Source organism: Centroberyx affinis, unplaced genomic scaffold (assembly GCF_046629955.1).
Source record: "Centroberyx affinis isolate AG114_WGS23_722 - 3 ecotype Tasmania unplaced genomic scaffold, CSIRO-AGI_Caff_v1 ptg001095l_1, whole genome shotgun sequence".
In the NCBI taxonomy this organism is placed as follows: Eukaryota; Metazoa; Chordata; class Actinopteri; order Beryciformes; family Berycidae; genus Centroberyx; species Centroberyx affinis.
In genome coordinates, this window is record NW_027279640.1 from 748,410 (window position 1) to 770,901 (window position 22,492).

At 40.8% G+C, this 22,492-nt stretch overlaps 1 protein-coding gene across 5 annotated transcripts; it reads right to left on the reverse strand.

The window, feature by feature from the left end:
- Nucleotides 1–1,251: 1,251 nt before the first annotated feature.
- dclk1b (doublecortin-like kinase 1b) lies at nucleotides 1,252–21,878 on the reverse strand. 5 transcript variants are annotated; one of them, XM_071523600.1, is made up of 16 exons: nucleotides 21,518–21,878; nucleotides 20,548–20,897; nucleotides 10,334–10,433; nucleotides 7,729–7,839; nucleotides 7,411–7,505; nucleotides 7,188–7,275; nucleotides 6,917–7,086; nucleotides 6,169–6,288; nucleotides 5,726–5,872; nucleotides 4,794–4,927; nucleotides 4,599–4,676; nucleotides 3,777–3,873; nucleotides 3,569–3,649; nucleotides 3,326–3,439; nucleotides 2,118–2,191; nucleotides 1,395–1,452 (listed from the first exon to the last, which is right to left on the reverse strand). In XM_071523600.1, exons 1-16 carry the CDS (start codon nucleotides 21,876–21,878, stop codon nucleotides 1,395–1,397), a joined length of 2,178 nt encoding a protein of 725 aa, XP_071379701.1. The 5 variants fall into 5 exon arrangements, with proteins under 5 accessions (XP_071379700.1, XP_071379699.1, XP_071379698.1 ...); XM_071523601.1 differs by having other exon boundaries at nucleotides 7,194–7,275; nucleotides 7,723–7,839; XM_071523599.1 differs by lacking the exon at nucleotides 2,118–2,191 and having other exon boundaries at nucleotides 1,252–1,452; nucleotides 7,194–7,275; nucleotides 7,723–7,839.
- Nucleotides 21,879–22,492: the final 614 nt, after the last annotated feature.

The window sequence follows — 22,492 nt, forward strand, 5'->3', positions numbered from 1 at the left end:
TTAACTGTTTTTTGTATTCAGTGTGAGGGAGAAAAATCCATGTTACTCAACAACTAATTAATCCAGTGAGATAATTGCCCCTGTCTAATAGAGATGTGTGTCAGTGAGCTGCCAATAATACTGGCAAGAGATCCATCCTCGCTCATTCTTACATTAAGGATGAAGTTTTTAATACTGTGCTCATTGGGCGTTACACCTAATTGCACTTAATCCACGTGTGCCAAGGCAAGGCTTCAAAACATGCACCTACTATCAACTACATAGCACTGACATTCATCTGTACCACCGCCGAGTAAAATCCACACTCTCACAAACACCTAAGAAAACCACTGTTCCACTAATCCTCCTTTCTGTCAGAACAGATATCAGTTAAGTGAGCTGCACCATCAACAGCCATACGTTAGACTCTCTTCACGAGGCAGGGCTATGGACAGACACAACCAGTGCTTACGGTACAGATAATGCTTATGGTACAATATAGCAGCATGTCTTGACAGTTTCTTAAGTGCTCTTTAACAGTTTGTGTAAGGTTTATACACCAGCACCAGAACCTCAGAACCTCAAGTACCACAGCACAGACTCAGCAGAAACGTGACTATCACTGTTAATATTGTTGTTTTTGAATGAGTTATTGTTGGCTGAAATTTACTTTACAAAACAAGCATGTGTGTGTTTAACTCTGTATGATCTAGTAATATGCACTGAACAAATCATATTATCAAACCAGAACGATTAACATTTTAAAAAGCTAAAGGTTTCACCGTTTTGCATTTCAACTGGCAGCTTTACACTTTCCATTAAACTTAGGTGAAGTGCCTCATGTAGCAGGTTGGGGCTCCTGCAGTATACAATATTCGCCACTAGAGGGCTCCAGTGTACTGCAATGGACCAGTGTTTGCTGTAAAGAAATAAGGCCTAAAACGTTTGGTGGCATCTTGAAAAAAACCCTGTATTATTATTATTTTTTTGCCTCAGCATGCTCTTAGAGTATATTCAGGTCAGCAGCACATAGCTGATCCACAACCTCGCCTGTCCCTTACTCAGATTAACTTATTCTGTCACCAAAATGAAAGCACTATGAATTTCCAACTCACTGCAGTGGTTACAGGGAAGTGTGCGGTCTGTCAACGTCCAAGTCATTTGACTGAACCCAGTGTTGGTTCTCAAGCCTTCTTTCCATTTTCCTCTCCCTCTTCTGCCCCACCACTCTTCCCTGGAGCGGTGGACGGCGCTGTGGCCTCATGTAGGCAGCTAGAAAGGGGAAGTGGGGGAGCGGACGGTCGAGCCCGGGGAATAGTCCTCAGACTCGGAGGTGAACTCAGCAGGGGAGAGGCCGGGGTTGGCGCTGTGGGCGGCGCTGGCACCGAGGCTCTGTGGGGCGCGGGGCGAGGACCTCACATCCTGGTGGCGTCTTCGTCGGAAAACCTGCTTCTCTTTATCAAGTGGGGTGTTCTGAGGGAGGGTGACACAGTAGCAACCGTTAGGTTCTCCACAAGGCCACAAAGATGAGGAGGGCTTTCAACTCACCGCTGAGGCACTTTGGTGAATATAATGTTAGATGAACATGCAGTTGAGGCGTCAGTCAGAAAAGCTGCATTTGCCCCACTACTCCTCTCCAGAATGGTTAACTTCTGCCTATGACACGGCAAACTAGTGCAGCGTACACAACAAAACCAGGAAAAGCAAAAACAAGAGGCAATAAAGGCTACACTAACTCAGGTGCATGACATCCAATGTCGGTAACGGCACAGATTATAAAGAAACAAAACACACCCAGCTGGTGGAGCTGTAAACAAAATCCTGTTTACTCAATACGCATCATGCATCCTAGAATGCAGTTAGCATCACAGATGCATTGCTTGTCTATGCACAATGAGTATACAGTACAGTGAACTGCACAACCAGATGAGAGAAGAGATGGCCACAGCGTTGGTGAGATGAACAAAGCGGGCAACGTGATTAAATGGTGGTTCTGCTAATGAGGTAGAGAAGGGTGAAGCATGAATGGACAGGGGTTCACTCAGGGGCGATGGGTCAGCCCTTTGCGGGATGGGGGATGGAGACTGCCAGCACGTTGCCATGGAAGCACCGCATGTTAGCACTACACTGTGTCATACCTTATCCAGTACAATCCTGGATGCTGGTAGTGGTCCAAAGACCCTGACCTCTGGATGGAAAAGTCCCGGTCCAGCTGAGCGGGGAGAGACGAGTGCAACTCAGTGGATCACCTTGAACTTAAAGCATCACTGACCTCATTTGCACCAAGGCATACAGCTCTAAACTTGAACTGTTAAACTGTTCTGATGGGAAGAAAAAAAAACTGGCAGATAAAAGAAGTCATTTCACTGTCAACTGAAGTTCTGTGAAATGTCAGAGAAATACTTCCGTTTGGCAAGTGACACTTTAATGCCTGCTTTTACCTGCAACGTAAATCAAGAAGCTAGCGATGAGCAATGTACAGGAATGTAACAGATTCTTCCCACGAATGGCAACCAGTAAAAGATAAATTATAGGGGGTGTGACCCTGAGTAGAAGTTAGTTGTCTTTCTGCAAAACTGTAAAAAGCTAGCCCAGTTCTGAAATGACCAAGAAATCATATTTACCTAAATCTATTAATTGTAGAACAACAATATATCATATGATCGATAAAGTGGGGCTCCTGACAACGGTGCTGACAGTCCTAAAGGAGAGGAGGATGAGGAGAGGCCAGAGCACACAGAGGAAGACCTGGCAGCAAGAAGCGGATGGGTGGACTGACAATGAGGGAGAGCTGACATGATAAAAGTCAATGGAAGACACAGAAATTTGAATCGGCTGCTAAGTGAGACCGCAGAAGATTAAAGAAAGAAAAGCGATGGATTCAAGATATTAATTTGCTGTAAAGCTGACCAAGCTAGCTTCAGCTTAAATCAAATGATTTTTAATGAAATTCAAAAGCATCATAACTGAATAGTCACAAGTAAGCACAGAATTTGTGATAAGCTGCGACAAGCTTGGTGCTTGGGAAAGCCAGCATGCATGAAAAAACAAAAAACAAAAAAAAAGGTACTGCTAAATCAACACATTCGAGAACCTGGGATCTCTGGCATGGCAAACCTATGATTTACCAACCGAGCTAAAATCACAGTGACACACTGATCAGGCTCAGAGACTCAGCTGAGTCCCACAATGGCACATGCACAGCAGAGTTTTACATTTTTTCAGGCCGACCGACAGAGTGACTCACACTAGCTGTTGGTCGCAGCTTAAAAGAGCCCAAATGTAATCCACTGACACAGAGTTACACGCAGCGCTAGTGTGTGGCGGGGTGCAGGTCAGTCCTTACTGTGATAACTGATACTCCTGCTGTGGTGTTGTTCAGCTTGGGCCTAGTGTTGAAGTGCTTCTTGATCTTCCCAGCCACAGGCAGCTGGTGCTCGTTCTCCGACACACCTTCATCCTGGAGAACACGCAGAACGAGGTCACAGCAACTCAACCCACTATGATCACACTGCATATCCTTTCATTCCGTTACTAGTATGCGCACAGGTAACTCTGGAAAGGACTGGCTTTGTAATGTTGAACTTACATTGACCCAGGGATGATCCAGCACCTGCAGAGCTGTGTACCTCTGATCCACCTCTACCTGCAGCATTCCAGTGATGAGTGCCTAGAGAGCAGACATAACATGTCAGCTGTGAGTAGACATTCAAATACTGCAGCAGGAGACAGATAACCAGCACATCAATGACAGATTCCCGACACGGCAGATAAAGACAGCGTTTCCAGCCACTGACCTTGGCAGTGTCAGACACATTGTCCCAGTACGGTAAGGGGAAATCAAGCTGGCCCAATAAAATCTGGTCGAAGAGCACCTCTTGATCTTCACCACTGCTGGAGAAATAAAGAACCAAAAAGGTATTTTATTATGGAGAATTATAATCATTATTCAAATAACCTTAACCCTTCTGCAAACCAACACAGCACAAGCTAAAAAAGTCTGGATATTGGATTTTAATGGTATACCATAAGCAGCCACAAGATTAAGCAAGGACTCCTTCATGATATAAAGGTACAACTATTCCAATGGAACATTTGGAGAAGAAATTAGACCCACACTGCAAAAAATTACAAGCTGTCCCAGTGATTTTATCTTGTTTCCAGACCTGTCAAGCTTATTTTGCGATATTTTAGTCAAATTATCTCACTGCAATGGCAGATAATCTTACTGGTTTCAATAAATTTCACTTGATACATGCCAATATGACTTCTTTCAAGAAATCACCATAAAACAGTGAAGAAAATCTTGAAACAAGAAACTTTCTCCAAGACAGTTTCACTTTTACCAAGTAAATGTCCTGAAACAAGTTACATTATCCTGAAAAAAAGTCAAATTTGTTGAAACCGGTACAATTATCTGCCAGTGCAGTAAGATGATTTCACAAAAAAAAAAATCCTAAAATAAGCTTGATAAGTCTGGATGCAAGATAAAATAACTTAACAAGTCTGTCAGTTTTTGCAGTGCAATACCTTAAAATAGACGCTACCTATGAAGCTCCCTATACTCATAACAACGGGCTGTCATTCCAAAATATAGCCTCGAATACAGGAACACGTACCCACGGAAAGGAGGGAAGCCACACAGCAGTATGTAAGTGATGACACCAGCTGCCCAAATGTCAACCTTGAGGCCATATCTGTAATTAAAGGGAAAACACATCAGGCAGGCAGAAGAAAGACATCAGCTAATAGCGCTCAATCACTGCAGCAGGCAATGTTTTATTTTGTTTTGGATTATGATAATGTTGACTCACCCTGTCTCAGCAATGATCTCTGGAGCCACATAGGTTGGGGTGCCACACACAGTGTAGAGGGGCCCGTTGACCACAGTAGCCAAGCCAAAGTCCCCCAGCTTCAGGGATTTACTGCCATCCTGGTGTTCATACACCTGTGTTACAGACACAATAAGGAGTTATGCGAAAGTAGGGCAAAGCAGTCGGCATTTCATATTCACATGTGGTAACGCTCCCATTAGTGGCCTGTTTACTCGACTGCAAAAGATGAGCTCTATGTGATGATAAATTTAGGATTACAGTGTCAGTCGGGAGACTTTGCAGAGTTCAAAAATAGCAGCACTTTAGAGACTGGGGGAAGGATTGTGCAACATCTGCATTATAGTGAAAGCAGACTATTATTCATTCGGTAACCTTCATATTTTGGAATGGACGCTTTAGGAAAAATCCAGGCCTCATACAGTTCTAACTCTCCTGTGTGGGAAAATACAGCAATTGCAAATACAGATGCTCTCTCCTGCTGTCTGTTACATAAGAGAGACAGGTAGTGATTTAAAGAAAGGTCTCAATAAACAATGTTATTATATATCTTACACTATATTTCAAAGAGTCAATCTTGTATGAAAAGACAATAGAACAAAAAGCTACAATTGTGTGTGAATGATTCATCCTTAGTTGCTCTGAATGAATGACTTCTTTCCACCCGCTGAATTCAGAAATCTTCACCATTCCCTTTCAAATGTTATATTACTAGATCCAAAGTATGCAAGATTTTGGTTAGAGCCTAAAGGCTTTTGTATGAGAAATATGTGAGTGCCAATGGACAATAATACCATACTGATAAATATCCATTTCATAAGCTAGACCTATCAATAACTTCCTGGTGTCCTTATATTCCTCTTTCATTTTGACATACGAAGACTGCAACAAGAAGCGAGCAGATTCACACGTACCAACAGGTTTTCTGGCTTGATGTCTCTGTGGACAATATTGAGGCTGTGCAGGTACTTGATGGCACTCGCCAGATTGAAGAGCATAGAGCTGCCGTCCCTCTCTGTGTATTTGTTGGAGGAGGTGATGGCGTCGAAGAGATCGCCACCCTGGGGACAGATGGGATGTGAAAGAACATCACTTTACACGCTAGCTTATAACTGCTGTGAAAGAGCCGCTGCCTGCTGAAAAGTTTTGGGGGCAATTTGGAATGTAAATTTTATCCCAGTTTTTAACAGGCATTCAGTAAAATCCTTTTAAGATTAAAAAAAAAGTAAGATAAAAAAAAGTTTAGGAGAGACTTGTGAACAGAACAAAGCTCATCGCTCAGAAATCCAAAATGTTTCAATGACCTATGAAATACCACTGTGAAATTTAACTGAGCCTAGAATGATGTCTAGAGTACCTTAACCAACTCCATGACTAGATACAGCTCACTGTAGGTGTCCATTTCCTCGATCAATAGCACGACGTTGGGATGTTTCACGCGCCGAAGGATCGACACTTCACTCTGGATCATGTGCTCCTGGGTGAAAAAGAAAAAACATCAACAAATATTCCAAAAAGAAGGATAAGTTATACACATATTTATCGGTGGAATGTGAGATTACAGGGCTTTCATTTCAATCAATTCAGGAAGATAACAAATACTGGAAACAAGTGAAAACTAACTTTGTGCTAGTTTCAAGCTGACCAATATAAACAGCTTAAAGTATCAAACCCAAGTTTATCAATTTTATATTTACAATTTACAATAATTTCCGGCATTTAGGCTTTAGCTCATGACAACATCACACAAACCCATCAAGACCCAAAATTTTTGTCACAGAGGAGATAGCGCCATCTCCTGACCAGTACAGGTAACTGCCACAGATTTAAGTGAATGAAACTGAATAAGCATCCAAAATGAATTCAAGTCTGAACATTCTCCCCCAAAAATGACAAACTAACATACAGAAGCTCTCCAGCTAGTGGCAAACCTAAAAAAAAAAAATAAAAAAATACATTTCCCCTGCAACTGCCGAATGCTCTATCATTAGTAAATTACTTGCAGTCCAAATGTATCTTTTGATCTTTAGATTGAAAAGAAAATGAATTGTCCCAAACTGGGTGGTGTGATAAGTAAAGTCGGCCTATGCACAAGCAGCCCTCACCTTTCCCCTGCATTTGCCTTTGTTGATGATCTTCAGAGCGTACTCTCTCCCAGTAGATCTCTCCACACACTCTCGGACCACAGCGAAGTTTCCGTCCCCTAATGTCCTCCCCACTTTGTACCTCTCTGCAATGGAGGCAGGAACTGACGGGTATTCATCCATGAGCTCCGCTGTAAAGCCAAACCAAAAGCCGATTCATGTTTTGTAGCAAAAAACAGTAACTTTCAAATACAAGGTCTTTCCAATACCTAGGTCTTGTGCTCGGTCTTACCTTCACTGCCGGCCCCATCTCCTTCATCCATTGAGCTGCATACCTTGGTAGAAGCTAGAGAGAGGGATGAGCCGCTGTGTTGAGATCCCTGGAAAGACGAGATAGTCATAGTGAGAGAGTGAATGACTATGTAGGGAAGAGGATTAGGGCCACGTGAAAAAATTATTTGCATTCTGAGATTAATCTTAGAATTCTGACTTTTATGACGGGTTTATTTCCTTACCCGACGTCTTCGGAGGCTCGCAGGACTGGTTGGAGACGGGCTAGGTGACTTTCCAGATCGAGGGGTGGAGAGTTGACTGCCTGCCGTCCCATTAGCTGCAAGTGCAGGAGAAATGGAGCCAAACAATCAGCAAATTGATGATGCAGGATGCACCAAATTGTATGTTTTACGTGTAGTGTATAATGTACAGATACAACAATCTTACAAGGACATTATGTGAAATTTTAGAGCAACAAATTCACGTTTTGTTCAATTAAGTGTCAAGATATCTCTCTCAGATATACAAACTAGTGTCTCCACACACACACACACCTGAACCAGTGGATGAGGGAGACTTGCTCCTGCGGGAAACCCCCCCACCTCTTGGGGAACAGCGGCCCTGCATGGAGGAGATCCGGCCGTAGGAAGTGGACTTCACCACCCTGCACTCTGTAGACAAAGTAAAAGCAAAACACAATCTGCTGCAGCAACTCTTCACCCGCATAATATACTATGCTATCTGTAATCCTGCCTTTATCAGTCAGCAACAGTAGTGTTAACTGTCTAATATGTCAACAATGTGAATGGATTACATGAAAACCCCACTCTATTCAACTGAGCTAACCAGGCCTGTATAACATGTAACACAGTGTAGTGTAAGTATTTAACATGTCTAGCCTATGGAGAGCTTGATGTTGTCTGACACGTATTATTATTGATTATTGACATAGCTCATAGCCAAAGAATCAGTTTGCAACTCTGTCAAAAGAACTGACCACTGTAAGTGAGGCAGCACTGGTATTAATCACAGCTGAATCTCAAAATGTTTGACATTCATAGTAACAGTTACTCTTTCTTTCTCACGTTTTTTGTTTTTCATCACATCCTGTCCAAAGAAACCATCCAATGAGAAGGAGTAATGAAGTCAAAACTGAGCCTAGTTATTGTCTGTAACCTGCCAGAAAACAAATACCAGTGGCAACTAAGGATGAATTCTAAAGAAGTTACATATTGCTGTCCACCAGTGGTGGAAGAAGTACTGAGATCTTTTACTTAAGTAAAAGTAGCAATTCAACAATGTAAAGATACTCAAGTACATAAGTATTGGCAGCAAAATGTACTTAGAGTATCAAAGTAAACGTACTAACGTACTTATGCAAACTGTCCCCATTTCAAGAGTTATATTTTTCATAAATTATTGGAATATTAATACTGATTCATTGACATACATGCACATGGAAGCAGCATTTTAAAGTTGTCAACATGAAGCTAATCTTAACAATTTAGCTATAATTTTGGGTAGTCTAATCTATAAAAATGCTATTTTATAGTTATTTTATAAAGATGATCAAATGTTTTAAATATAAAATATTGATCTGAAAAGTAACTAGTAACTATAGCTGTGAAATAAATGTAATGGAGTAAAAAGTACAATATTTCCCTCTAAAATGTAGTGGAGTATAAGTACAAACTAGCATAAAATGGAAATACTCAAGTAAAGTACAAGTACCTCAAAACTGTACTTAAGTACAGTACTTGAGTAAATGTATTTAGTTACTTTTCACCACTGCTGTGCACTAAACTATCCACCAGTGCCAAGAGTTGCATGTTATGTTTTAGAGTATTACTGGTAACATTATGCGTTTTTGAATTCTTTTTATCAGTTAGCTACTTACTTTTTAGATAATTAAGTCATCAGTTTTACAATTTTATTTCCCTTTTTATATTTCTTTTCAGTCATTTAACTTCATACTTTTCATTTGCATTGCATGTCTGCATGGACAAGAAGGAACATGTATCTGCACATGCATCTGCCAAAAGCTCTTTTGTTCTTGGCAACACATTTTGTTCTTGGCAACAAATTAGTGGAAGAAGGACGTTATAGTGTTACTTTAAAATGAAAAATTTGTTTTTATCTGCCTCACACACAATCATATATTTTGCTTGTGCTGAATTTTTAGCATGAATTTAGTTTTAGGAGCATTTAGTTTTAGTAAAAATGCAGCAGTGAACAGCGCTGCTCTGAGTTCCAAATACATGTTTACCTGAACGAGAAGAAGACCAAAAAAAAACCCCCAACAGGCCCACCACAAACTGTGAGTGATAATAGCATCGCTCTCCTGAGGGAGTCGTGTCACGGCAAATTTTTAGAGTGGGCTGACACTGAGGATTTACTGAGAGATGAAAGGAGACTTTACCGTGTGATGATGAGAGAGCAGGATGACACTGCACCTAAATTCTACTGTAACAATATTACATTTCCTGGAAAGAATGTGTGGGCTAGCTGTAAGTGAGATGTAGTAGTGCTAGTTGTAGTAGTAGTAGTAGTGCTAGTAGTAGTGCTAGTTGTAATAGTGCTAGTTGTAGTAGTGGCAGTAATAGCAGTAGTAGAAGTAGTAATATGGCACATAGGCCTGTGCCGATATGAAGATTTCTTAGTACGATTATCTTGGCCAAAATTATCTCGATATACAATGTAATCCCAATAATTGAAGATGAAAACCTTCAAATCTGTACTGTAATATGCTTCAATTACTTACAAACTAATTTATCATCATGTCAATAGCAAGACATTTCACTTTTTTAAACACGTTTTGATGTAAGACTGTAGAACATATGTAAAATATTTATGTAAAATAGTAACTTTTTGCGCTTGCTATTCAGCCTCCCAAGAAGTTGCTGGTTATTGTGGAGGTCACGGTAATAAAAATAAGGGGCGGTGTAATAACCATTATTGTTTTTTAACCACGATATATAGTAACACCAGTTATTGTCTCATCCCTATTGGCACACAGAGTACACACAGTAGTAGTTCCAGTACAATTGAGCTTTTAGTATGAGTGACCCAAGTGGGAAACCACCTCTAACCCTGACAGTGTTAGTGCTTTGCTGTACCCACTGAGCCACAAAGGCTCACATACAGTACAGCTGTGAACACACTCACCACTTTCATCCAGCAAGAAGTCGTCCTGGTAACGGAACTTCTCCGGGCCGCACGCAATGAATATATCATCTTCCCCAAAAAAGTCCATGAGGGATGACACCTGGTGACAGATGGAGATGTTTCTGTCAGTCATAGTACAAAAAAACATCCTGAAGATTTCGAATAGTATCTGGTGTCTCTGGACGATTCAGCCTGTTGTGTCTGACAGGGACAAGGAAATCTCTCTCTCTCTCTCTCTCTAAATCAAACTGCAGCAAACAGCTTTTTCCATTTGTTAGTTGGTCAAATATTACATAATTCTGTTGTCAGTTTATTGTATGAAATATACATGTGGCCCCCAATAACTGGCGAATTTTGATAGCTGTATTGACTTGAAATATCTGACACATACTGAGAAAGATTGAGAGAATATGGAAAGAGTAGGGATTATTTTTTTATAGTGAGCGCACAGACACGCTGCACTCAGTCATTGCTCTCAGTCTGCAGTCAGCTTTTATTGGGGCGTCTCGGAAGAGAAAGCATTCCTGTGAGACGGTGGGCAACACCCACAGTAACACAGAAACATCTCAGAGTCATGTCATTTCCAGACATTACATGACATTACCATGGCAACAACGACATCAATAGAAAATATATTGCATGAAATGTGCTGGTTCACACTGACGTGTTAAAATCATCAGGCAAGTGGTTCCTCCAACACACATCAGAGAGAGAGAGAGAGAGAGAGAGAGAGAGAGAGAGAGAGAGAGAGAGAGAGAGAGAGAGAGAGAGAGAGAGATTTCAATGTATTAATTAATTATAGAGCAACCCCAAACAACATTTTTGCTATGACCAATGAACTAGCATTTCTATAAATGGATGACTTACTGACCGCATGGTTTCCATGATCTGTCACATGCAGGAAGACACTTCAACTATCTAATTATCTAAATATCAACTAGTGTATGATGCTCTTTATAGATCAACAGTCAAAAACAGCCTGAATAACTGACCTCTGAAAGTCTGAAACACCAACAGGAAGAGAGAAAGCCATCAAAGGAATGCTGCTGCATTAAACATAGGGGGCTGCAGTTGAGCAGACACGCTGTATTTGCATATTCCAAGTGGCCAAAGTACAAAGGGAAAATTAATGCTACTGTGGGTACAGCATATGAATAATGGAATTAACATTTCTTTCTACTGGTGTATCAGCCTGGCTGCAAAGGGAAATGTCTCTAAGGTAACTACTAAGAAAAGGAAAGCCAATTTAAAACCTGTTGGATATTATTCAGTACTGTCTATGATAATAGTGTTGGGTAACGCGTTACTGTAATCACATTACTGAAATTGGAACAGTAATGCCTTACTTCACTTTTTTAAGTAATCACATTACAGTTACTGATCTAACTGATAGAGGTTAAAGGGGCAAGTATGTAACACAAGTAATAACCTATCTATATCTATATCTATATAACCTTTATTGGCATAATATCTATGAAGGTTCCCCTCCTCTTATCCTGCCTTCAAGTCATGTTGGAAATATCGAAATTACAAGTAGAATGCACATGAACGAGCCAACAAAGTGGTAAACACATCTCAGAACGTCAGAATTTAATGCTGTAGGCTCTATCTTTATTCTTTATTAAAAACCTTAAAAGAAAGATTTTGTGTCTCATTATTTAGATACTTCTGCTGGTAATGTGGTGACGCAAGTAAGCCTAGCACAATCATTCTAGGGTGTAAAGTAATGTAACAAGCAGTGTAACAAATTACTTTTTAGTAATAAGTGAAGTAATTCATTACTTTTAAGAAAAGCAAATGTGTAATTTATTACTTTTTCCAGCAACGACCCCAACACTGATGATAATACCATCTGCCTGTCATTGAATTGTTTTCACCCCCTGGTGGAGATTAAATAAATCACAAACCTGTCCTGCACCATTTCACATAAACTCATGTAAAGCATGTTTTGAAGCCCAGTTATCCATTCAGGGAACCAATCACAACAACAGTCTGTTGTTCCCATCTGGTAGTTTTGAAAAACTACCAGATCCTCAATCCATGATAACTGTTATGTAACCCAAAAATCAAAAGAGTGAATGCTGAGTGATAGCATAAATAACATTCATGTGATGTCCCATGAATGGTTATTAAAAACTGAACCCGTTAATAAAAACTGAAATTGTTTTACATGATTGTTGAATGGTAGGAGGGAGGATGTTACCATTATCAGCCAGAGGATGGCAGTTGTGGGCTGCTACAAATTAACTACAGCTACTACAAATTAAAGTTTTCTTAACATTACATGGTCATTACATATGCCTTTATCATTATAACAGAAAAGACACAGAAATGACAAAGGTTGCCCCTCACATCTTTCCTACAAAGAGAGACAAGAGGGCTGAGCTGCTGCATCGGCAGCTATCACTAATGAGGAAGCCCATCTCCATGGATGCAGTGTCATAAATAAATGAAGATGCTGATGGAGTCCTGACCTTCTCCTCAAAAGGCTTATTGATGAGCTTAACTACAGCAGCGTGCCAGGAGAGATGATGTAGAGCTCCTATGTCTCTACTGTGGGAACGGCTCAGACACTCTCAGGAAGAGCGACACTGTCAATCAAGCAGTGATGTTATATTGACATTAGTTATTGATGAGACATTTTGTTTTGTCGTGAACAAATTGTTGCATTAGATATGACTGATTATGAATTATAGATTATCACCTTTAATGCTTTAACAGTAAAAGGTACTGCTCACCAGGTTACTGTCAGAAGGAATATTATTCCCCACACAGTTGCAGATAAACAATGTGTAGACACCTCATGAACATCATATCTGATGAGAAATGTAAAGACAGTCAATTGAAAACATTCAACATCTACATTCATTTCTAATTGTCTCATCATTCAGAACCATGAAAAGTTCAGCACAGGAGTTTAACAAGACGGCTTAAGTGCTGCTGAGGCATGGAGCAAAGTAGAGCAGGAGATCTAGAGCAGGCCAGAAAAGCAAACAACCACAGGCCAGAAAAGCAAACAACCACAGTCTGTCTGCCAACCACACTCCCCACTAACTATATATTAAGTGAAATATTATCATCTCCCTCCTTTAGTTATGATATACAAATATCCTTTTTTTTCTCTGTATAAATCTTATAATTTTTAGAAGAAATGAACACAGTGAATTTGAGAAATTTGTCATCTGCCTGGATATATTTAGATAGTCAATAATGTAATTATGTCTAAGGAAATAAGAAAATATTGAGCTTCATCTAAAGCCTTTTCCAAATATGTGAAATGTTGGACTATCTACTGAACAAAAAGGGATTGTTTTATGGGGAGCCAGCAGCATATGCACCTCACAACAACCAGAGGTCATTGTGATTTCAGCCATAAAATTTAAAAACAATGAGCACCAAGGGAGGCTTAAAATATCCCTTTCCCCCTGCAGACCCCCCACCCCCAACTGCCCCTGCCCCCACTGCCCCTCCCAAAGACTGTGATCCCAAAGGGAACAGAGCTGCACAGCCGTCGCCAAGGAGACCAGATAGAATCACAGCTGAGTTTGAGACAATAACTCATCATTATTGTCTCTCAGAGACAGGGCTGCCTTAAATCCACTGTCAGATCCTATTCAAAGTACTGGACAAACTGCAGAGGATAGAAAGATTTCACCATCAGTCTCGGTAAGAATTTGCACACAAACATGACACAAACCATACCACTAAATATGTGATGTCCTGGGTTCAAATCCAGCCTTGAAGCCCTCTCTCTCTGCTGTTTAATAAAAGGCAAAAATGACCCCAAAATAATACTTTAAAAAAAGTACTCCACAAAAAGGCAGACAATGGATACTGAGGGGAAAAAGCCATTAACAGGGACAGGCTGCATTGGACCGAGACTCTAATCAAAGATAGAGTTCTTCATTTAACAACAACAGGGTCTGCTCAAAACATATTACATCTGCTAAAATATTGTTCCAGCAAGAGCTCATTTATTTCAGAGCCACTCCCCATTAATTCTGAATTGCAACAACCATCATTTAATGTTCAAAGTAAGCGTCACACATGCTATCCATCTTGGAGATAAGACACCAAATTCATGCAAGAACAGCATAACTAGCAGCATCATGAATGTGCTGTGGAGCGACTGCATCTGGCCTGCTCTATATTGATCACTTATGCCTGCTGGCTCAGTGACACAGCAGCTCCATCAGGCCCACCCTCCCCCTAACGCACGCACACACACACACACACACACACACACACAAACACACTCCCTCCCAGGAGCATCCCATGCAAATATTGATCGTCGGGGTTTTATCTGTGATTTCTGCAAGCACAAGCATGGCTGTTGAAACTCAGTAAAAGGGAAACACAGGAGGAGGTATACACACTATAGAGACTAATCAATCTGAGCCATACACGAAACACACAAGCTGGTGTTATTGAGTTCAGAAAAAAAATAACACCACCGGTAGACAGGTGGAGCTGTCCGGGGTGCTGAATCTTCCCCTTCAAGAGCAAGACAGTCACTCAGCATGTCAGGGACAAACAATGACTCATCTTCACATGTCATTTCCAAATGGTTCTAATTCATTTTATATATGAGCTGCCATTGTCTAGTTTCAGGACATGCCTCACTGTGTGTACATTGCAGTCATTCATTATTAAGACAGAGATCATTTTCAGCAGTCCATTATTTGTGGAAATTACCTTTTTTTTTTAACCATATTTCTATGTGAGCATGCTCAGAAGAATGTCCAGTAGAAAGAGGAAGGGCTCGTCTCTCAATGTGACTAATGCTATGGTATATATTTCTTTGGTAAGGCAGACATAAACAAACACATTCATCAAAATATCAGCGTACATGGAGTATTAGCCAAATATGAAAGATGTCTGATACAGGAAGCCACAACATAACTGCAGCTGCTGCAACGCCATGAGTAATGGTCGGCTTCACAAGTGCAAGTCAGCACTGAACTGATGTACAGCTCCATAAAGACACACCTACAGCTCAAGCCCTCATTAAAACACATTCTAGTCTGTATAGCCCACACATTTCCAGCGCTCATAATTACACTGCTCGTCTGTGAGGTGTTATATTTAGCCTACAGCGATTCCAACAACAACTGACCTTACACAATGTTTGACTTTCCAAAACAAAGGAAACACCAGCTTCCAACCACTTTCCAATATGGTTGGGTGATATGACCAAAATTAATATCACAATAATCCTAAAAATCATTTTGATAGATATAACATCTGCCAACATATCATTGATGTCAAATTGATCATTGTCAAATTGATGTTTATAAAGTATGATAAAACTATTCATCTTCAAATAATATCCCCTTATTTGTCTCAGATCTCGTTTCATGAGAGATTTTACTTACTTGTTTTTTTTTTAATCATTAACAGCAGAATTCTGTAAACAGCAAAATTGCGTATCACGATAATTCAATATCATCATTTTAATCACAATATGGTTCCACTGAAAGACAATAAACGATTATATTCAATTATTGCCCAGCCCTTTCCAACAAACATACTGTAGCTCAAACTACTCAGTTGACATTGACAATACCGTAAAATTTCTGTAACAATGCAAAGAAAATTAAACCAGTATTCAGTATTAACAGCAACTTCCCCTTAAGCTCTAACATAACGATTCGTCTTTCAGAGAGGAGAATTTCTTCTCTAAACCAAGTGCAGCAGAACACTGAGCAAGTCACTGCTCAATATTTAACAGCCATGCAGCAGCAGGTGAGAGGGAAGCCAGACATCCTCCCCGTCTCCTTCATCCTTCTCCATTCCTTTCCTTACAGTGAGGGGTTTCAAAACAAGCTTTTACCATGATATATCAACAGCAAATACAGCACATAATCAACTTCGCTCCATTAAATAGCATTCTTTTTAGTAAGGATAAAGAAAGGCTGCATTACATGTAATACAAGATGTGCCATAGGTACAAATAGGTAGTTAAAGCCTTTCCATTGTGAAAGAAAAAGCTTTGAATGCAGTATCAGTTACAGTATGTCATTACAGGCTTTGTGTTACAGTTTTACAGAGTTAGAGGTTAAGAGGTTTCTTAAAACAGGGCGCCTACCTTTGTGTTAATAAGGTTAGGGTTAGGGTTACTGGATTACAGGAGAAATAAAAAAAAAATGAAGTGTTATACCTTTTTATGGAAGGTAAGTGATTTTCTAAGCAGCCAAACAGCCAGCATGCATCAATGACATCTGTGGTATGAGTGTAAACCGATAGAGATTCATTGTGGGCACGCTCAGGCCAAAGCAGCAAATGGCACAGTCAAGGTCAACAAGAAGGATTTGATTGGAAACCATAAGTTAGGCGCTGCCGTCTGACACACGGGGCAACATCAATCTCATAACCGCTTCCCCTCTGCATCTCATTTCTAAAGCATGAATGGGGGTATTTATCACATCTAGTGATGCATAATTGTACCGTGGAGAATGAAGCCCCCGCTCCCGTGCATTGATGTCAAGCCAGAGCCTGTCCTCGGGTGAATGCTGACATCTATTTCAACAAGAAGCATTGACTCTCATACACAGGGAAGTTAGCGGTGTGCATAATACAATTACAGCACCGAGCCATATCCATTACAGTGGGGATTGGAATGCCATGGGCTAAGTCTCCTCAGACCTACTCAGTCATGTAAATACTCTCAGCTCCATCCCACACACAACAGGAGGATCACACCAGGCCATGGCATGTTTCCTCGCCTCAAAGGGCTTTTCCTGCAGGGTGTCTGTTTCGCTCTGTCTCTCTCCAAGCTTATGTTTCTTTCTTTAATGTAGATAACAGACAATGGAGCAATACAGTCTTAATAATACAACAAATTTGAGGTTTAACATAGTGCAGACTGAATTTTGTCTCCTGAACCAGCACAACAGACTGTATCCTCTCCATTAGGCCAGGCTGATCCTATCCCTCTGACTCTCTCTCTCTCTCTTATGGCTGAGCACCATTACAGAGTGACTCGGCAGTATGGAGGAGCCCCAGCCATCCAGCAGGGCTACTGAACAGCCGTCCTCTAACATGGCACAGAATCATGGCACAGTACAGCCCAAAATACATATAAATGAGCAAACGTCACAGATATGACATAGTAGCTATTGTTATTGTAGCACAATCAGAGAAAAAAGTGTGACTGAATAAGAATATAATCAGGAATCATGGTAAATTAATGCAGCCAGTTGACGAAATAGGATAATGAGTAACATGCAACAACAAAGCATTTATACTTTTTTCAGTAAAACATTTATGCTAATCAGATGGTTCCGTTTTGAAATGTTAATAAGAGATTAAATCATAGTTATAAACCAAAGTTGCTAGAATTAATTAGTTTCCAAACAGACAGTACATTTCTTTGTCTCTGGACCAAAAGTGCAGGCAGGTTGCAAAGGGTAAAGACCCATGAAAGCAGGACCTCTTGATGCCAAAGGATCGTTTTTATTTGGCCATCTGGAGTCACAGCATGACCACAAAAAGCATGAAAAGTAGAGCACAGAACTGCACTGCCAGGCACCCAGTTCAACAGCTTATTAGGAAAGCACACAACATTAAAAGCATCTAATTGAAGAAGCAATGATATTGTACAGTTACTGCATGACAGACAAATGCTGTGCAATACCTATAGATACTATGAGTATTTTAATATTCCACTTTCACACAGTAGCCCTACTGTATCGAGATCCACGTTTGATCTATTTCAACTTAATATCTGTTTATGCTTTATTGAACAATCTGTATTCCTAAAAAATGTGTATTAGATGATATGTAAAAACAGATTTTGAAGTGTTGGGTGTGAAAAGCACCAACTGTTCCCCCTACACAGCAAAAATTATTGGCGTTATGGGCGAGTACCATCCTGGGATTATAGCTCGGCCATGTGCTCCATCTTGCCGCCATGTGTATAATAAAGCTGACAGACCGAGCGCTGCATCTATGAGCCCTCTCACAGTACACCTACAGTCCTGACATCACTACTGCACCGCTCTGCCGCAGAGGCTGTTCCTTAGCAACCGGCTCAGGAAACCATGTCACCATAGAAACCATCAGAGGAAAAAAAAAAACTCATTATATTTTGCGATAAGGATACCAATATAGAGGGGAGGTGAGACTTAGGTGTAGTTAAAGAGCTGAATACTTTTTTTTTACTAATACAAATTTTTTGTAACTTAATTGCTCTGACAATTGGCAGCGTTGTCACTCAGTTATTACACAACCTTATCAGTCCCTGCATAAAGGAAAGACCTCATAAACCCTATCCCATATACAGTAACGGCAATAATATCCAAAAAGGATGTTAATTAATGTAATTATGACACAAGAATGTGGTGGGAAATGCGGTGGTGATCATTGACGTCACCACAGTATTGAAAGTATAGAACACTGATTCCACAATGGTTACTGTCTGAAAAGTTCTCTTCAATGCCAAGTAGATAAATGTATATATAAAGAAAAAGAGAAAGAGAGATAGTTGTTAGGTACCTAGGTAATACTAGTTAGGTAAGCAGATAAACACAGATCATAGGTAACTGTGCTTAGGATAGGCTCATAAAACACCTTTGGAATATGTGTGTCAGGCCGGTCTGACTGCTTGCCTGGTACTAACTCACTTATGTGTGAAACCATGGGAGTGAACATCCATTTAATACTGTGCTGCTGTTTGGGAGGAATATGAGATGGAGTCCTAGAAACCCATTTCTCTTAACACATTTAGCAAACATTCCCAATTGACTTTAAGCCGATTGGGCTGAGTCTCCCTGGGCAAGGAAGCGATCCACAGAGACGTGAGGCGAAAAATAGAACAGATTCCTTCATATTTCAGAGAGAAAGTTGTATTTTTTCTAAAAATCAAAGCATCATTCAGTCACTTTGCTAAATCCATGTGGTTCCTTATTCTGTGTTGACTGCAAATGCTGTATATTTAGGCTCTCTCCTGTGCCTTGTGCTGTGCTTCCTATTGTAGAAACAATACAACAATGGGAAGACAGGTGTGAAGGGAACATCAAAACCAAAATAGCAGAATACCCCTGTCTTCACAACCAACAACATCTAGAAAACTGCACCCAGCCAAGCCACGAATAGATGCACACAAATGTCATGCAGCTTTTTCACTTTCATCCTACGACAGCATTCCTCCCTCTTCTACTTCTCTGAGCCATAAAAATAAGAGCAGTGGAGAATGGGTAATAACGGCACACTCTCACAAGTAAAGCACTTTGAAGTTCTCCTGGACCCTTTCTCCTTTGACTTTCAAGTCCAAAAATCCAGTCTCAGTGCTTTAGTTTGGAATATGCACACTGTAAATGAGCAAATTAAAGCAGAAATGGGTTGTATAAGTGGATTAATGTCTCTTAAATTTATGGCAAAGAGGAGAAGACTCTTGAAGGTTACTTTTTGAAATTTAAAGTGGAACTTATTTCAGTTTAACACACTGTTCCCAACCAATTGAACAGGGAGAAGATTACCAAGCATGTAAAATATAACTTCAATCTATGTCCTGTGTTTTCCACATTGCCTTGCTCTGAATGCCACGGTTGAGTGCAGTGTGCAGCTGGCAGGAAGCATGTTTAATGTTTCCTCTCCGAGAGCGAGGGGAGGAGAAAGATCTGTGGAAAGTTATGAGCAGCCAGAGGAAGGACACACATCAATGGGACTATTTCAGGCTAAAGTATATCTGAGTCATCAATTCACCTGCATATAAAAAACATGGGGAAACACCTATTATGGACACAGTAGCTATAGATCTGTAAGACTTAAATGTATATGGGTTGTGTACTTAATAATGCATAATACCATAGTATATGCAACACCTAGTTATCTGTCAGAATGCCAAATTGCCATAATGTATTACACACTTATTTTCAGAAGAGTAACACTAGAAAGGCCAAGTGTGGTCAATTGACGTCTGTTTTGCATTTTTAAACTGAAATATCCATGATTTTTCCTTTTGATCCACCTTCTGCACAAACCAGTGTTGTTGGACTTTAAAAATCACACAGGAAACAGTACTTATAATTGTATTTATCCCATTCAATTGAGAGCTTTTTGGTTTTATCTTAGACTCATGGCCTTTCCAGTGTCAAAGAAGAATGTTTCCAGTGTAGAGAATGTATAGGAGAAAATTCATAAGTCTAAATAATGGGAATGACAGGAGTGGAGTTCCTAGAATCCACCATCAAGAATAATCACTTAACACTTACCATCTTGCCATCCAGAGTATACAGCCTTTTCACCACTCCAGAGTCCAGCTTGATGGCGTCTGTGATGTCAGTCATGACTTGCTCAAAGGAGTGGGCTGTCTTCTTGTTGAGCAAGATCCGTACGGCCTTGCGAGGCTTTACCCCGCTGCGGACAATGGTCACCAGTTTGGGTCTAATGAAGTCCTTGCTCTCCCTAGTTTCTGGGGCTCCGGCCTTGCCACTGCCAAGGGACGTAGGGGCGCGGGCCGTCGCAGCCGCATTCCTCGCGCCAACCGCCCAGTTGGGATTTACATTCTTTGTGTAGTCCAGCTTCTTGTACGGCTCTATGGATCCACAAACATAGCTCTCTCCTGCAGACAAGCAAGACACATTAACAGGGTTCATACTGACCCACAAATATGAGTTATGTCACTCTTGCTTGGAGATAAAAGGACAGATTACAGAATAGTATGACAGACTAAATCTATCCTACAGCAGTGGTTCTAAATGTGGAGTCTGGGGACCACCAGGGGTCCTTGAGGGGGTTCCAGGGGGTCCCCAACAAACTGATGAATTGTTAAACTTCAGCATTAATTCATTTACAAGAAGTTAACAATTAAAGAATGTAGAAGAATGACTATTTTGACCATAGTTTCACTGTTATCTCTCTACCTACAATACAGATAGTCATGGAATTCTGGGCAAAATTATATCCAACACTAAAAATATTCTCAGATTTGGGTCCGAGAGACAAATTCTCATCAAGTTAGGGGTCTGTGGCTCTAATGTGTACTAAATAAGGGGTCCTTGATATGAAAAAGGTTGAGATTCACTGTCCTATAGCATACATACAGGCTTGGGGAAGTCCTGCACTGTTTAGATCTGAAGGGGTTGGATAGGTTTGGTGGAGTTTGTGACTTATTTGACCTTACATTACTCGATATAAACAAAATCCAAGGCAACCCTACACCCACTCAGGAGCATTGCTTACCTTCCACCAACTGATCCATGTCGGTGATCTTCGTCATCCCATCAACAGAATATATGGTCCGCACCCCCTGGGGCAAGTTGACATTGTCTGACAGACATCTTGTGAGGTCGGCCAGGAGGGCATCTATGGACCTAAACCTCTCCTGAGAAATGGCATACACAATCCCTTTGAAGTAGCGGTCCCCGTTGCGGTAGAAGCGAACCTTCTTGGCCTTTTTCTCTGAGCTCAGTGCTTGCAGCGTCTTGGTTCTGTACAGGCTACAGTGAGCGCTGTGAGTGGGACTGGGGAGCCCGTTCCCTCTGGAGCCCCTCCGGGTGTATCTCTGAGCCTTGTCCCGCTCATCAAAGTGCTCCAGCTCCATGACTGTGCAATGCTATTACACCCTAAATAATAAAAGGAGAGAGATTGCTATTTGAATAAGCTCTTTAACTGGAACTTGCAGAGTACATTTAGCACAATTAGGCTCTCTGTCAGTCTAGTTGCTTACATGTCTTATACAGACTGATGCACACTTTGATGCTGCTGCTGCTGGTATAGCTACTGGCACACAGATTATGAAGTAACATGTCACACCCATTTCATGCTCCCTAGTGTGACACAATTCAATCCTTACAGCCTATACATTTCACATGCATTTACAAGGGATTATACAACATTATAATTGCACAAGCCATGCGAGGCTCTTGGCTAAAGGTTGGTTATAATAGGTAAATAACAGGACTAATAAAATATGGCATAGAACATGGTGTGGAGCCTATGAATTTTCTTATTATGGTGCAGTTTTTCTTACCTTTGAGGTGAAGACAGATGCAATCAAACGTGTAACTGAACGCGCAACTTATGCCAATGTATCATTTATTCATTTGATGCCTTAGATGAACCATGCGTCCCTTTGTTGCCCCTGTGATGCTGCGCCTGCCTGGCCGTGTGCTTTACTCTGTGTGTTCAGGCAGAGAGGAGGCTGGGCTGGTGCTG